At 43.6% G+C, this 17,193-nt stretch overlaps 1 protein-coding gene across 4 annotated transcripts in view; it reads left to right on the top strand.

The window, feature by feature from the left end:
* LOC120310384 (synaptotagmin-like protein 2) overlaps window positions 1–17,193 on the top strand; it is a 41,247-nt gene that overhangs the window by 4,209 nt on the left and 19,845 nt on the right. For 2 of the 4 annotated variants that reach the window (XM_039348744.1, XM_039348741.1), the window contains exons 2-4: window positions 9,087–9,609; window positions 10,120–10,271; window positions 15,430–15,511. In XM_039348744.1, the coding sequence (XP_039204678.1) occupies window positions 9,509–9,609; window positions 10,120–10,271; window positions 15,430–15,511 (335 nt within the window). In that variant the 5' untranslated portion in view covers window positions 9,087–9,508. Of the gene's footprint in view, window positions 1–8,138; window positions 8,315–9,086; window positions 9,610–10,119; window positions 10,272–15,429; window positions 15,512–17,193 lie in introns of all 4 variants that reach the window. The other 2 variants (XM_039348743.1, XM_039348742.1) reach the window with 2 other exon arrangements.

Here is a 17,193-nt window from a genome sequence, read left to right as displayed (position 1 = left end):
CATTCATTTTTTTAAAATTAAATCTAATAATTAAATTAAATTAATTTGCTGCTTAGAAGGGAGCTCTCTGAAGCCAGTAATACCTTGGTTTCTGCTACTTGTAGGCATTATAAAATACACTCAGCTGTCACGGAGGATTCTTGGCTGGCTGAAATGCAAGCTTTGAAGTTTGACTTTAACTATGAACAGCCAGTCAACATTGTATAAAGACAATTGCTAGAAACGCAATTCAGCTTGCAAAGGAACCCGAACATATGGAAAGTTGGAAGCTTATCAAAGCAGGGGAGGGAAACGCTTTGTTCTCTACCCCGCTGCCGATCCCAAGAAAGTTTTCAATATGTACTTTTAATCACCTCTTCAACTTTCTAGAAAGGAAAACCCGTAGATCCGTGTTTCTGCAACTTGGCAATTTGGATTTCACATGGATTTCAACTCCCAGAATTCCCCGGCTAGCTTCAAGTTGCCAAGTTGGATAAACATTCCATGTAGACTATGGTTTTGAGTAAACCACTTGGTTACTCTTGATTACTTCTATTTTCCCCACAATAGCCCTGTGATAGTGGGGTGATAATGATGGCTCAGGGTCACCCAACTTGCTTTCATGACTAAGGTGGAAGCAGAACTCCTGGTGTCCCGGTTTCTGACTTGGAGCTTTAACCATTACATCAAATTTTATGGAGGCTGGGGGGTTCTGGGGGTTGAACTCCAATGTCTTACAGCAGTGGTTCTCAACCTTTTTAATGCCGCGACCCCCCAACAGGTCATAAGTCGAGGACTACTCAACTGGTGCAGCACCGTTTGCAGAATGGGACTTTTGGCGGGCTCAGCAGGGCAGAGACAGCCTGGACAATTCCTATTGGCTTTTGAAAGCCAATAGAATTAGACTCTATTCAAGAGAGTCTATTCTATTGGCTTTCAAAAGCCAATAGAATAAAAGGGAGTAGCACAGCTAAGGAAAAGGGGAAAAGAAAATGGCGGACTGCGTTGTTTGGCGACCCCCGTGAAATGGTCGTTCGATCCCAAATGGGGTCCCGACCCACAGGTTGAGAACCACTGTCTTAAAGTTACCCCATTTGAGAAACATGAAAAGTCCACCAACTGAGCAGGCATTCAAACCCAGTTTTAAAGTCCTGGTCAGCCACTGTCTCAATCTATTCACTCGGCCTCTGTTCTGACATTCACAATCTGGCCCTGATTCTTTCTCCACTTCCATCGTCGATCCCTACCACCGTCAGGTCACTGAAAATGACCGTTTATCTTTTCTAGCCAACGCGGGCTTTAAAAGCTCGTTTGAGAGCAAGCAATTTTTACATCCTTGTCACGTATCTACCCAAATCAACAGGCTGGAGATGTGTGTGGCCTTCCATTGAGACAAGCTGCTTTGTTTGTGATCAAACAGTAGAGAAATTACACGAGGCTACATCCTGTGGTCTGAACTAGTCAAACAGACCCCACCTATAGAACGCAAACAGTGTCCAAATATTTAAACTGCCGTTCTCAGTTGCAGCCCTGTTGCAGAACCCAACATTTATTACAGAAAGTTAAATAAACAGTTTCTTCTCCTACATACAGTAAATTAGATCTGGGGTGCTCGGAGGAAGGAATCGTGGGGTCATTCCTTGTGTCTTGAGTGGCAGCACCCAGCCACTGGCCCCCAAAAAACTAAGCAAAGTCAGATTTGGTTGATGTTTTGATGGGAGACCACCAAGAGATCTTAAGGTTGTAAAACGGGCTGCAGAGAGAAAGAGACGGCATAGCAAAGCACATCTCTGTTGCTAGACGAAAACCACAGGGGCATCAAAAAATCAAGTTCAATTAAAGGACAGCAGTTCATTTAGTGCAGGGGTTCTCAACCTTGACAACTTTAAGACTTATGGACTTCAACTCCCAGAAGAAGCTGGCTGAGGAATTCTGGGAGTTGAAGTCCACAAGTCTTAAAGTTGCCAAGGTTGAGAACCCCTGGTTTAGTGACTATTCAAAGTTACAAGGTCACTGGAAAAAGTGACCTACGACCATTTTTCACACTGACAACCATTGCAACGTCCCCCGTGTCATGGGATCAAAATTCGGATTCTTGGCAAAAGGTTCATATTTACGATGACTGCAGAGTCCAGGGATCACGTGATCCCTTTCTGCAACCTTCTGACAAGCAAAATCAATGGGGAAGCCGGGTTCACTTCACAACCGTGTCGCTCACTTATCAAGCGCAGTGATTCCATTTAATAACTGTTGTCCAGAAAGGTCATAAAATGGGGCCAAACTCATTTAACAAATGTCTCAGTTAGCCACAGAAACTTTGGGCTCAGTTGTGGTCGTACGTCAAGGACTACCTGTACTGTATTTTTCACTCCCTTCCCCATTTTTTCTGTGTTTAAGGATTGTATTGTGACACTGGTCCCGCGGTCTTTTCTGGTTTAATTCTGCTTCGAGTGTCACTGTGCCAACAATTGAGTATTCCCTTCAGTGAACTCACCACGTGTCTTCTACGTCTTTGGTTCAGTCAAACAGTGGTTCATTCCTTAACCATAGTTAAAACAGGATTTATCGCCATGTCCAAACCCAGCCAGAGCGTCAAATTGGACTGTTCGATGGAAGATGCAACCCTGGAACCTTGGAATGCTGAATCATCATCATCATCATCATCATCATCTTCATCATCATCATCATCTGATTACAAAGCTAGACATGACCGAGTTGCTAAATTAATCCACTGGGTATTGTGTAAAAAAATACGACTTGCCTGTCTCCGAAAAGTCGTGGGAACATAGGGTGGAAAAAGTTGTTGAGAATGAGAGGGTGAAGATCTTGTGGGTCTTTCTAATACAGACAGATCATCATTTGGAACACAACACGCCAAATATCTCAGTTGTAGAGAACCGAAGTGTACAGCTGATGGATATCGCTGTACCAGGAGATGCCAGAGTCGAAGAAAAAGAACTGGAAAAAGTTACGAAATATCGCGACCTGGCCATCGAAACTGCGCGATTATGGATGAAACGTGTAATAGTGATACCCATTGTCATCGGGGCACTGGGAACTATGTCCAAAAACTTTGCAAAATACATCAAGAAACCGCAGCTTCCTGCAATAACTCCAGCAATGTTACAAAAAACTGCGCTACTCGGAACATCTTATATTTTAAGGAAGTACCTGGTTGACACCGAGGATGCTGGTAGCAACCCTTGTCAACCATCAGCGCCAGTCAATTTGAATGTTCAGTTGACTGAGGTTCACGTTTAATGAATAAAAGATAATAATAATAATGATAATAACTACAACAACAATAACAACAAAATACAAAGACCTACAAATAGAAATAGATTGTGGTAAAGGCAAGCAAGGGTGGTACCAATAGTAATAGGTGCCTTGGGTGCAATCCCAAAACATCTGGAGCACCATTTGAACACCATTGGCATTGACAAATCTGCCATCAGTCAATTGCAAAAGGCAGCTTGTGATGATATCTGTAATACCTTCAATTCAAACATCCACATCTGCCTATCCCAGGCAAAAATGCCAAATCCAGTCTGAACATCTGGCTGACTGCGCAATGATCAATAATAATAATAATGGTAATCTATAATTATTGTCTAATAAATCATAATGGCTTGCAGGTCACATAGCAAGGGAGGTTTCTTGCAAGCTTTCAGTTGGAGACTTGTGAACTCAAACAATCAAAGCATTCAGAAGAATGAGGTTGTTTCTGGATATTGGCCAAGTCTTGGCCTTGCAGGGGTGGGGGCAGGAAATGGGTGAAAAATTGCAGGTGGGATGGAAAAGCTGTTTGTTGCAATAACCACACAGTCTTCTTTGTTAATTTATGCCAGCTCATCAGTTCCCCCCCCCCCCATGAGAGGTGTCTTCACCTGGTCTCATTCTGAAGTTGTATGTTTGGGGGGGGGGGTTGTTGTTTTTTTAAATCTGCAGTTGTAGCTTGAAAAGAAAATGCCGCACAAATAAGACATCTGTGGGGGCTATAGGGATGGTATCACAACAATTGCTTTTCAGATCTACAAAAAAAAAAAAAATCTAGATAATTTATGTAAAGCAGAGGTGTCCAACCTTGGCGACTTTAAGACCTGTGGACCTCAACTCCCAGAAGTGTTTCAATATCTGAGGGGCTGCCACAAAGAAGGTCAATGTAGTCTCCAAAGCACCTGAAGGCAGGACGTGAAACAATGGATGGACACTACTCAAGGAGAGAACCAGTCTAGAAATTTCTTTATATAGTTGGAACGATTCATCAATAGAACAACCTGCCTCCTTAAGTTGTGGGTGCTCCAACACTGGAGCAAGAAGAGATTGGACAACCTTTTGTTTAGAATAGAATAGGATCTCCTGCTTGTGTAGAGGGTTGGACTAGAAGACCTCCAAGATCCCTTCCAGTTCTGTTATTCTGTTATTCAGAATTCTCCAGCTAGCCTGCTGGCTGGGGAATTTTTGGAATGGAAGTCCACAGGTCTTAAAAGTTGCCGAAGCTGGACATCCCATACCCTGACATAGAGTATAGAAATATTTTGTAAAATACTTCACTGTTTTTCTGTGTTAATTGGTCTGTGGCCTGGGCTGTTAGAAATCATTATAATTTGATTTCAATGGACACTCAGAAACCAGAATGCAGGTAGTCCTCAACTTACGACCGCAATTGAACCCAACATTTATGTCGCTAAACAAGACACTTGTTAAGTGAATTTTGCCCCATTTTCAGACGCCTGGCAATTGACTCACATTTATGATGGTTGCAGTGTCCCGGGGTCATGTGATCCCCTTTTGCGAACTTCTGACGACCAAACTCAACGGGGAAGCCAGATTCACTTAACAGCCTTGTGATCAACTTAACAGTTGCCGTGACTGACTTCATATCTGTGGCAAGAAAGGTCATAAAGTGGGGCGAAATTCACTTAAGAAACTGTCTCGCTTAGCACGGGAAAATTGTGGGCTCCATTGTGGTCGTAAGTCAAGGACTACCTGTTACACTTTTTTGACATTCATACTGGAAGTGGGGAATATGAGTTGCTCAGGGTCCTTTTGAACAGAGGGGACACGAAAGGGCAAGGAAGGAAGGAAAGCAATCGATTCTAGCAACCATTTATTCTTGCAATTTTTTTTTTAAACATACTGCCATCAAAATTTCATTTCTTTGCACTTGTATCCTGGAACCTCTATTAGAGAATATGCTTTCTTGTTTGCTTCCTTGGGCTGCCTGGCAAGCAAATATTTTCTTTGAACTCTTCATGGCTCTTTTCAAGAGAATAATAGCTTTTAAATATCCCTCTCTTCTTCTTCTTCTTCTTCTTCTTCTTCTTCTTCTTCTTCTTCTTCTTCTTCTTCTTCTTCTTCTTCTTCTTCTCCTCCTCCTCCTCCTCCTCCTCCTCCTCCTCCTCCTCCTCCTCCTCCTCTTCTTCTTCTTCTTCTTCTTCTTCTTCTTCTTCTTCTTCTTCTTTTTCTTCTTCTTCTTTTTCTTCTTCTTCTTCTTCTTCTCCTTCTTCTTCTTTCAAAGGCTGATATAAAACACGCAACGGGACTTTCTCATGCAGTTGATTTGTGCTATTGACGGGGAGGGTGAAAAAAAAAAAAACAAAGAAGAAACCTTGATTTATTTTTCTTAAGGGTATTTTATTTTATTTTAGGTTTTTGTTAGACCCTAGCACCCGCTTTGCTCCTCCTGGCATTCATCCAGAAACAGGATAGTCACAGAGACCACATCTGGCAGGCAGATGCTGATAAGGGCCTGGCACTCTAATTGGAGAACGCTTGAACACACACACACACACACACACACACACACACACACACACACACATTCCTGTATTTATATATTAAAAGCTTTTTCTGCCAGATTTCCAGCTATTCTTATCCAGTCAAGCAAAGAAGAATGTTTTTCCAATGTTTTTTTTTTCTTTCTCCCGAAAAGAAAGTAAGCTTTTTTTTGTGACGGATATAGAAAAGGATATATGATTCGCGTGGTGGTGACCACCATCTTCATTTTTATTTATTTATTTATTTTGGTCACTCCTGATCTCTAGGAAAGCAGTTGAAAATTTGGGGGACATTCCAAGTTCAGAACTTCTCCAGCTCTCCAGTGGTGCTTCTAAGGTAGTCCTCGATTGGGTCCAAAATTTCCATTGCTAAGACAGTTGTTCAGTGAGTTTTGCTCCATTTTACGACCTTTCTTGTCACCGTTGTTAAATGAATCCCTGCAGTTTTTAAGTCAGCAATAGTAATAATAATAATAATAATAACAACAATATAAAAATAAAGTTGGAAGGGACCTTGGAGGTCATCTAGTCCAATCCCCTGCTCAGGCAGGAAACCCTATACCATTTCGGAGAAATGGCTGTCCAGTCTCTTCTTAAAAACTTCTAGTGTTGGAGCATTCAAAGCTTCTGGAGGCCGGTTGTTCCACTGGTTAATTGTTCTAACTGTCAGGAAGTTTCTCCTTAGTTCTAGGTTGCTTCTCTCCTTGATCAGTTTCCATCTGTTGCTTCTTGTCCTGCCTTCAGGTGCTTTGGAAAATAGCTTGACTCCCTCTTCTTTGGGGCAGCCCCTGAGATACTGGAAGACAGCTATCATGTCCCCCCTCGTCCTTCTCTTCATTAAGCTAGACATAGCACGGCTGTTAAATGAATTTGGCTTCCCTGTTGACTTTGCTCATCAAAAAGTCACCAAAGGTGATCATATGACCTCAGGATAGGCAACCCTCATGAATATGAATCAATTGCCAGGCGTCTGAATCTCGATCACGTGACCACAAGAATGCTGCATTGGTCGTGTGAAAAACGGCCATAAGTTGCTATTTTTAGTGCTGTTGTAACTTCGAACAGTCGCTAAATGAAAGGGTGTAAGTCAAGGACTACAGGCATTGTTTCAGTCCAAAGGTTCTTCAATCTTGGCGTGAAATGTATTTTTTTTCCCCTTTAGCACTGGGTCTATTTGCGCTAAGTCAGGCTGTCCGTTCTTCCAAAGCCTAGAGGGTGGAAGTAAAGAATATCTTAACAGGAAGGATCAAAATCTATACAAATGTGACATGCAAAATTTAAAATGTCTTCTTTTTGACCGGTGATTATTTATTAACTTTCTGAACAAAGCTGGTGTGACTTGGCGGCCAACTTCATGTCTAGTTCAACAAAGGCAAGGGGTTGGCACCGATGGGCGCCTAAGAAGGATGAAAACCATTTCAACTTTAACGGCTGAACTTAATATTTCCAAAAATGTGGAAGACAAACATTTCTGGCTTTTTTCTTCCTGACCAATCATGGCAGATTGCTAGGGAAGCCTGCATCCAGTTAGGCAAAGAAAAAAAAATCTTACTGGGACATTTTTCTACTAAGAATGATAGCTAGCTAGCTAGCTAGCTAGCTAGATGATAGATAGATAGATAGATAGATAGATAGATAGATAGATAGATAGATAGATAGATGGATGGATGGATGGATGGATGGATGGATGGATGGATGGATGGATGGATTTCCAGAAATGGTCACTAAATGAACTGCTGTAAGTCAAGGACTAGCTGCATTTGTTCACTGGCTGATATATCAGAGGATGAGAATGGCATCTTCTTGATAGACTGGATTTCTGTACTGAGAGTAAATGAAGAGACCCCAAGACTTGATTCAGTTCAGTGTTCTCCAGATTTCCGTTCAGAAGCCCCTTCCTTAGTTGGCACACTGTCTGGGATCTAGTGAAGTCCATCAATCCTGCTTCTTCCGGGTCTCCCCATTTTTTAAAAAATATATTTTATTGATTTTTTTTTTAAAAAATACCATAAATCACTCAATACTTGGTGAACAGTGTGTTGTCTGGGTTACATTGGTAAAACAATCATTAACAATTAATTTCTCTAATCCATATTCCACATATTAATTTTAGTTGATTTCCTCTTTCCCCAAAATAACCTCTTTTGCAAACATTGAATTAATACAATTCTTATTGTTTTGATAAATAACAATTGAATATATAATTCCCCCACCCCAATATTCCTAAAAATAATAACCATATTAGTATAATATTTCTTTTCTGTTCATTCGTTCTGGTTGCCTTCTCGTAGATCCTGTTACAATCCTTATTTTATTTTATTTATTTACTTTACCAACAATTTGTGTTGCAACCCTTATTTATTTTATTCCTCCCTCCAGGTCTCCCCATTTTTATCACACAGCTTGCTTATATGAAGAGTAGGTAAAGACTGTGTTAAAAACATCTTCTGCCCCCTCCCCTTTCAACCATTCTCACTCAGTTTGTGCGGGGTGGGGAGAATGAACAGCAGCAACGTTCGTCTCTTCTTTAACCCCGAGAAGCAAAGCAAAGCTAGGTGAGATTCTAGTGTGCAGAAGCCTCTTTTCAGGAAGTCCACATCTGGGGAATTGAATCACAGGTTTCCACTCCGGGTGGGTGATTTTTCTACTCTTCCATGAAGAGATCTTTCATTTATGACTAATATTGATTGCTTGGATTCATGTGTCCAGGCACAGGTAAATGCTCCCAGTTTACACAAGTGATTGCCATATGTTGCCTTTATTTAAAAGAGAACCTCAAGTACATTTGTTTTCCTCCCTCCCTCCCTTTCTTTTACTTTCTTTCCTCTGTCCTTTCTTCTTCCCTCCCTTCCTTTCTATCCCTCCTTCCTCCCTTTCTATCCTTCCTCTCTTCCTCCTTTTCTCTATTCCTCTCCCCACCTTCCTTCCACCCATCCTTCCTCTCTCTTTGTCCTTCCTTCCTCCCTCCCTCCCTCTCCCTTCTATTCCTCTTATCTCCTCCTCTTTTCTATTTTCTTCCTTCCTTCCTTCCCTCCCTCCCTCCTTCCCCCTTCTATTCCTCATCTCCTCCTCTTCTTTCTATTTTCTTCCTTCCTTCCTTCCCTCCCTCCCTCTTTCCCCCTTATTCCTCATCTCCTCTTCTTTCTATTTTCTTCCTTCCTTCTTTCCTTCCTTCCCTCCCTCCTTCCCCCTTCTATTCCTCATCTCCTCCTCTTCTTTCTATTTTCTTCCTTCCTTCCTTCCTTCCTTCCTTCCTTCCTTCCTTCCTTCCTTCCTTCCTTCCTTCCTTCCTTCCCTCCCTCCCTCCCTCCCTCCCTCCCTCTGCAGACAGGAGAGAACTGGACTGACAAACTCCTTTGACTCAAGACCACCAATACTGGAATGGCCAGTGACTTTGTGCTCCAATGTGCTATCGCAATCCTTTCAAAATCGCCATTCAGATTTTGGACCACTCAAGCCAACAGCTCACACTTTCCCCCTCCATCCAGGCCAAGCAGAGTGGGAAGGCTTTTGTGGAGAAACAGTTTCATCATTCCACCGACAGCTACATGAGTGTCCAGTTGGGGCAGGACAGGCTTTGCTACACCAACCGGACCTTCCCAAAGGTCCTTCTGCCAGGCAGCCTGGTCTGAAGGACAGGCCACTTCAGTTCCTTCAGAGAGCTTCAAAGTCAATGACCAGCTCGCTGCTCATCCTTGTACATCTGAAGGGCCAGCGTTTGGACTGGTTTGTGGGACGTCAAGGAGAAGATGCTGGACCTCAGTTTTCTGACCGAGGAAGAGTATGGCAAGCTGATGCGAGTGCTGCAGAGAGATGCAGAGCTCAAGAAAAAGGACGGTGATCGGATCAGGTAAGTAGGAGGGACCTGTTGACAGTGCATCAAACTATTCATGCGTGCAGAGATACAAGATTGACAGTTTAGAGCAATTAATCAGTGGAACAACCTGCCTCCAGAAGCGGTGAATGCTCCAACACTGGAAGTTTTTAAGAAGAGGCATTTGTCCGAAATGGTGTAGGGTTTCCTGCCTGGGCAGGGGGTTGGACTAGATGACCTCCAAGGTCCCTTCCAATATGATGATGATGATGATGATGATGATTACCAGATGATAGCAGAACTGGGTATTCTCCTTTTAAGAAACCAGAGAATTTATTTCTCCCCCTAGATCTGTAGTTGTTAACCTTGGCCACTTTTAAGAGGGATGGAATTCAACTCCCAGAATTGAGTTTACAGGTCTTTAATAGGGAATTTCGCAATTTGTTTCTTTGGCACGTGTTCAGCGGAAGATGTTTATCAAATATCAAGCCATGGTGCATGCTTTCTCTCGGTTTCTGTTTTTTGTTTTTTTGCTCTTCTGCTTAGGCGGTTGCAAGGTTCGCTGAAGGATGAAAAAAAGAAGAAGTTTGTGACGGGCGAGTGGTTCCATGAAGCGAAGGCCCAGCGCTTCCGAGAGAATCTAGAAGGCCCAGATCTACTCCGAGCTTCGATTCGGAAGAGAAGCAGCCATTCTGACTGTGAGTGTTGAAGCGTTTTTGACGGCTAGACGAACATCCAAGTCACACTCAGCCTGAGGCTCCGTCCCCTCTCTCCTATTCTCAGAAGCCTGGTTCAAATTTCGTTTCTGATTCAGCTCAAGTGGGAAATGCTAGCCATGGTTCCCATCCTCACAGGGTACAGGTAGGCTTCAACTTACGAAAGTTCATTTAGTGCAGGGTAGGCATTTAGTGCAGGGGTAGTGCAGGGGTAGGTGAGCCGAGGTGGCGCAGCAGTTAGAGTGCAGTACTGCAGGCCACTTTAGCTGACTGTGTTCAGCAGGTCAGCGGTTCAAATCTCACCGGCTCAAGGTTGACTCAGCCTTCCATCCTTCCGGGGTAGGTAAAATGAGGACCCAGATTGTTGGGGGCAATGTAAATATATATATATATATTTACATTGCCCCCAACAATCTGGGTCCTCATTTTACCTACCCCGGAAGGATGGAAGGCTGAGTCAACCTTGAGCCGGTGAGATTTGAACCGCTGACCTGCTGAACACAGTCAGCTAAATACATTGCTTACTGGTGTACACCGCTTAGAGAGTGCTTGCGCTTAAAAGCGGTATATAAGTCTCATAAATAAATAATAAATAAACCTTGGCTCTTTTATGACTCGTGGACTTCGACATGGCATTTGAATAGAAAATATAAAGCCACCTCAACCTGTCGGCGCTTATATAACTCTGAAATTCTTATGTTTATCAGGACTCTGTTTCCAACCAGATAGTAAGTTGGTGAAGAGATTATAACTTTTAAAAAGGTGGACCTTTAACCAAACAAAGAACCCAGCCAGAGAAACAGGTTGGACAAGTGTTGAGTTCAGAGTGTTATTTATAAGAACACCAAGTTTCTCCTTCCAAGTCATTGTTTTCTTAGGCTTGTATTGAAAAACCACCTTTTAAATTTTGTTAAGGCTCAAGAACAGCTTTCCATATAAGTCAGACAGACGACTTCCAGTAAAGAGAAAAGGAATGGCTTGCATATTAAGAACGATTAGAAGAGATGGAGGAATTTTTGTTTTGAAATAACTGTATTCCTCGACAGAAAAGTTGCAGTAAAAAATGGAACGTTATCAATGGTTATGAACTGAATGGCGTGAACAAGTTTAGGCAAGTTGCTCTTATTCTTGTTCTTTTGTCTCAGATTTACAAAGGAAGGGTGCCTACATGGGTCTCTTCCTAGTTTAAGATCTAAGGTGATCTTGAGTGTTGCTGCCAGACTGGCCAGAAATTGTGAGGATCTTGATCAGAGATCGGCGTTTCTCAATATCAGCAACTTTTAAGGTGAACTAAAGAGAAATTTCCTGACAGTGAGAACAATCAGTGGAACAGCTTGCCTTTAGTTGTGGGTGCTCCATCACTGGAGGTTTTCAAGAAAAGATTGGAAAACTATTTGACTGAGATGGTATGGGGTCTCCTCCTCAAGCAGGGGATTGGACTACAACAGTGGTGGTGAACCTATGGCACGCGTGTCAGAGGCGGCACTCAGAGCTCTCTCTGTGGGCACACTCAACATGCCCCAGAGATGGCAACCGTCCCTCTTCAACCAGCCACCCGCTAACTCGCTGAGGTCCCACATGGCTGGATGCATCCCAGCACCTATGCGCTCGCTGGCCTCTGTATGCAGGGGCCGATGGTGTCAAGCAGCAGCCGTCCCGGCCCCTGCCTCACCTTGCCCTGTGACAATAGCACCCCCGCCCTGCCTCGCCTTGCCTCGCCTTAACCCGCAGGACGAGCCTCCTGCCCACCGCCCCACCTGCCAGAGACCCTCTGGATCTCCCCCAACCTTGCCCGGCCCTCACAGGCGTCCCACCCCACAAGCAACATCGAGATGACCACGCCCATCTTGGCCACACCACCCAATCTGCCATGACCACCACAGCCACGCCCACCCAGTGAGCCATGCCCACCCGGCACCCGGCGATAAATAAGTGGGTTTTGGGTTGCAGTTTGGGCACTCGGTCTCTCAAAGGTTCGCCATCACTGGACTAGAAGATCTTCAAGATCCCTCCCAACTCTTGTTCCATGTTCTATTGCGCCCTATCTTGTCTCCTAGCCATGTGATGCTTGAAATGAAACTTCCTTTGGCAGTTCAGTCCTAACAGAGGAGTTTGAAACTCTAAGATTTCATTGACCCCCAGCACTCTTTGCACGCTCTCCGCACAATTTCCCTGGCCTGCATTATTTTCCTTTCGACTAGCAGAGCAAAAAGAAATAATAAAAAAAAAAAGTCTGTGTTCTTCTCTGCCAGAGCAAACAAGCACAGGGCATCTCCTTTTATGAGCCCTTATTCAGTCACCTCCTCTATTTGCCAAGTTCAAATAACTTGGGTTCCAAACAGGAAGTTGCTGGCTTAATATCCTGCAATGGATTAACTCTGTTGACAGACTCAGTTCTGCCTTGTTTAGCTTTGATCTGGATTGGTTATTTGGCCTCCTGAAAGAAAAAGCCAAACTGGATCTCCAGTAGAGTTTAAATAGGTGTTGAGGTGTTGAGTTTTGATAGAGTTTGCGGTTGTCAACATCCTACCCATTGCCTATTTTCTCTTGTGCTGCTTGTGCTACATTTCTCAACTGTTGCTATGGCCCTGTCAAGTCTTAACTCTGGCTAGCTTTAAACAGCCAAACATAACCAGCATTTGTGGAGACCGGGGTGAATTTCCAAGTACAGGAAGGTGGTAGATATACTTAAAGTTTTGCTCATTCAATGCAGAGCAACCAAACACAAAATTACAGATTTTAACCCCCATGTGTTTTTTTTTCCCTTTGTTAAATTTCTGCAACATGAATTCTGGGGATTTTTTAATTCAAAAAAAAAAATAGTCAGAATAGAACAGAAAAACTTACAAAATTGACAAAAACATTTTAAGGGAAAGAAACATTGCGACTGTGCATACATCTCTATATATAAACACAGGCAATCCTACAAAAATAACTATTTTAAACATCCATGTTCATTCAATCTTGAATGCATTCATATAATTGTTACCTTTTAGGAAAACTATTTAAAAATAGCTAGTATGATTATTTAAGACAAAGGTGTCCAACTTGATGTAACTGACTGGAGAATTCTGGGAGTTGAAATCCATGAGTCTTAAAGTTGCCAAGGTTGAACACCCCTGATATAGAATAGAATAGAATAGAATAGAATAGAATAGAATAGAATAGAATAGAACAGAGCTGGAAGGGACCTTGGAGGTCTTCTAGTCCAGCCCCCTGCTCAAGCAGGAGGACCTATACCATCTCAGATAAGTGACTGTCCAGTCTCTTCTTAAAAATCTCTAGTGATGGAGTACCCACAACTTCTGGAGGCAAGCTGTTCCACTGGTTGATTGTCCTCACTGTTAAGAAGTTTCTCCTTAATTCCAGGTTGCTTCTCTCTTTGGTCAGTTTCCAACCATTGTTTCTCGTCCCTCCCTCTGGTGCTTTGGTGAACAACCTGGCCCCCTCTGCCTTGTGGCACCCCCTCAAATACTGGAACACTGCTATCATATCTCCCCTATTTCTTCTTTTCCTTAGACTAGCCAAACCCAAGTCCTGTAGCCGTTCTTCGTATGTTTTGGTCTCCAGGCCTTTGATCATCTTAGTTGCTCTTCTCTGGATTTTTTCCAAACTCTCAACATCTTTCTTGTGATATGGTGACCAAAATTTAAGAAAACATTGTTGAAGTTTACAAAATTTCTTCTTTTGTCAGGTCATCTTTTCAGCCAAAAACAGTTTCACCAAAGCAAGAATGTTTTGTGGTACAAGGCCTGGCTACTAACCACTTAGCCTGGCTCCAAATTCTTCTTTGTATCACTTTATGCATAGGTAGATGGATGGATGCAAATATAATTTGCATTTGCTATTAGGCAATATGGACCATAAAGCAACAGCAAGATTCATTCAGAAAGAGTACTTTTCTCAGTTCTTTGAAAACATTAAGTGAGGTGTCACCCCCAAAGTTGTTGATATGTACCAAGTGAGTTGCAACACTGGCAGTTCCATTTTTGGAAGATTGCAATTAATTTTGGTGCAGTTTCACTGGAATGTAATCCTGCCTTTAGATCAAGGCCTGGTGGCTGGGTGAAATAACTTTAATGGGATTTTTTCCAGCAATGATGATGATGATGATGATGATGATATGACGATGATGATATTTGCAGATGTAGTGATGATGATGGTGATGAAGATAGGATGATGTCAAAAGGATGATGTATGAATGATGAGGGGTGACAGTTTCTAGTGTTCTAGTATTCCTCAGCTACCGTAGCTGACTTTGGGCCAGTCCCTCCTTCTCATCTCAAGATCCAGCATGGTGAAGGTGGTAGAGTAGGAACAGAGAGACCTAAAGCTAGTCCTTCTCCCTGTCCCCTCCTTCTCCTCAGCCTTTCCCATAGGATTGATCTTGTAAGGCACAAAGTGACTGCAATGTACATTATCTGAAGCTTTGGGACGAAAAGGCAAAATAAAAAGCAAAACTAAACTGTGGAAAGAGTATGCTAGCATTGTGAACTTGCATCCTGGTAACAGAACATGTTGTCATTTGCACACCCAGCTCTCGCCCATGAGTTCAGCTCCATGCTGCTTCCTGGCATGATCAGACTCATTTCCAGGGGAAAGAAAACACCGTTCCAAAACCATTCTAACCACTGTTGATTCAAGAACCTTTCAACGCTGCTGAATTACCATAGCGCAGTGATTCTCAACCTTTTTAATGCCGCGACCCCCCCAACCGGTCGTAAGTCGAGGACTACTCAACCGGTCGTAAGTCAAGGACTACTCAACTGGTGCAGCACCGTTTGCAGAATGGGACTTTTGGCGGGCTCAGCAGGGCAGAGACAGCCTGGACAATTCCTATTGGCTTTTGAAAGCCAATAGAATTAGACTCTATTCAAGAGAGTCTATTCTGTTGGCTTTCAAAAGCCAATAGAATAAAAGGAAGTAGCACAGCTAAGGAAAAGGGGGGGAAAATGGCAGACTGCGTTGTTTGGCGACCCCCGTGAAATGTCCCGACCCACAGGTTGAGAACCACTGCCATAGTGTGACTGATTGTTTGTCATTATTAATTGCCCCTTGTCTTACTGCAGGGAGGGTCGAGGAATTTCCAAATGTAGCATTCTTAGAAAACAGATGAAACACGGTTGGCTTTTCTCAACAGGTACCGATAATGAATTCATCCCCCAAACCGTGGAAGGTGGACAGGAAGCTGTTTCGTCTTCGCCTCCCTCAGAAGAAGGAAGGTAATACTTAAATGCAAGTTGAAAGCACGAACCTAACAGTGTGTGCCTTGTTTAGCTGTGAACCTCTGATTACTAAGAGATGACATTGACATCTTGCTTTTTCTCCAACAGAGCCCTTATTATTAGGATGAGCGTGGGCAAAATATAGGAGCTTCAGATGGAAGCTGAGGGCAGAAACTAGACCAGTGATGGCGAACCTTTGAGAGACCGAGTGCCCAAACTGCAACCCAAAACACACTTACTGGATGGGCGTGGCTGTGGTGGTCATGGCAGGTTGGGTGGGTGTGGCCAAAGTGGGTGTGATCACCTCAATATTGCTTGTGGGAAGGAAAGCCTATGGGGGCCAGGCATGGTTGGGGGAGATCCAGGGGGTCTCTGGCAGGTGGGGCAGTGGGCAGGAGGCTTGTCCTGCAGGGTGAGGCAAGGCGAGGCAGGGCGGAGGTGCCATTGTCACAGGGCAAGGTGAGGCAGGGGCCCCCGCACACGGAGGCCAGCAAGCGCATGGGTGCTGGGATGCATCCAGCCATGTGGGACCTCGGCGAGTTAGCGGGCACTGGTTGAAGAGAGACGGTTGCCATCTCCGGGGCATGGCAAGAGTGCCCACAGAGAGGGCTCTGAGTGCCGCCTCTGGCACGCGTGCCATAGGTTCGCCACCACTGAACTAGACAAACCCAAGAAAATTGGGAGATAGAGTGGGTCAGTGGGCTTAGAAAGAAAAAGAAGAAGTGTGACAGCATAATAGTATTTGTTGTGGCACCTGCCTTATGGAACAACCTTTCCTGCTGATCCTTGGACAGCTCCAACTCCGCTGGTCTTCTAGAAGGCCTTGCTTTTCTCCCAAGCATTAGGACCGAGATGTTAATGGAATCTGGCATGTGAGTGTACTTGCTTTCTGCTGTTGACGATTTCTTGGTTTCAAGCTGTTGGAAAAGGCTTAGAGTCACCTTGACTGGGTTTTTCATCCATTGTTGCTTTTACTGTATTTTTATTGTTTCTGCGTCTGTAATTTTCTGTTCTCCACTGGTGTTCAAATGCAACATGCATCCTTTCTTGATAACCCAGCACCAAGAGTTACCTTGATTGAGAAGAGTGGTTACATCAATGTCCTTCATCAGTCAATCCATCCATCCCTCCCTCCCACCATCCATCATCTTGAGAGGATTCTTGGGATATGGGGCAGCCTGGGGAAAACTGCAGAATTGTGTTAGATAGAAGGAGACCTTCAGACCAAGTCAAGACGATTGTTTTGGTGCAAGAGAAGAATAGAAAATGAAGGCAAGATGGCGGGAAGCTTCCAGTAATGTGAACAAAGCTTTTGCTATGAGAAATGCAGGCTCAGCATGAGAAGTGAAGGAGGAAGATGCTCTGCTGATGGGATTCAGGGGCCCTCAGCAGCTCAGTTGCAAACTTGGAGGCTGCATTACACGGCAATTAATTTTAACCTTGGTCTGGCTAACGTTGGGTTCCCTGTATTGTGCAAATCCAGAAAATCCAGTCCTTCACCATCCCAGCTCAGTGTACTGCAGGAATGCAGTTGTTTGTCTATTTATACTAAAGCAGAGTTATTTTAAAACCTTTTGCAGGAATTGCCAAGATAACTTTATCCTGTTAAGGTTTGGCAACATATCAAGCCGTGTTTGTTTTTTTTCCCCCAAATGTGATTCAGCAAAAGGCTTTTGTTT

This window comes from Crotalus tigris, unplaced genomic scaffold (genome assembly GCF_016545835.1).
Source record: "Crotalus tigris isolate CLP2741 ecotype Arizona unplaced genomic scaffold, ASM1654583v1 scf7180000018172.2679963, whole genome shotgun sequence".
Taxonomy (NCBI): domain Eukaryota; kingdom Metazoa; phylum Chordata; class Lepidosauria; order Squamata; family Viperidae; genus Crotalus; species Crotalus tigris.
This window is presented reverse-complemented; position numbering and strand designations above follow the sequence as displayed.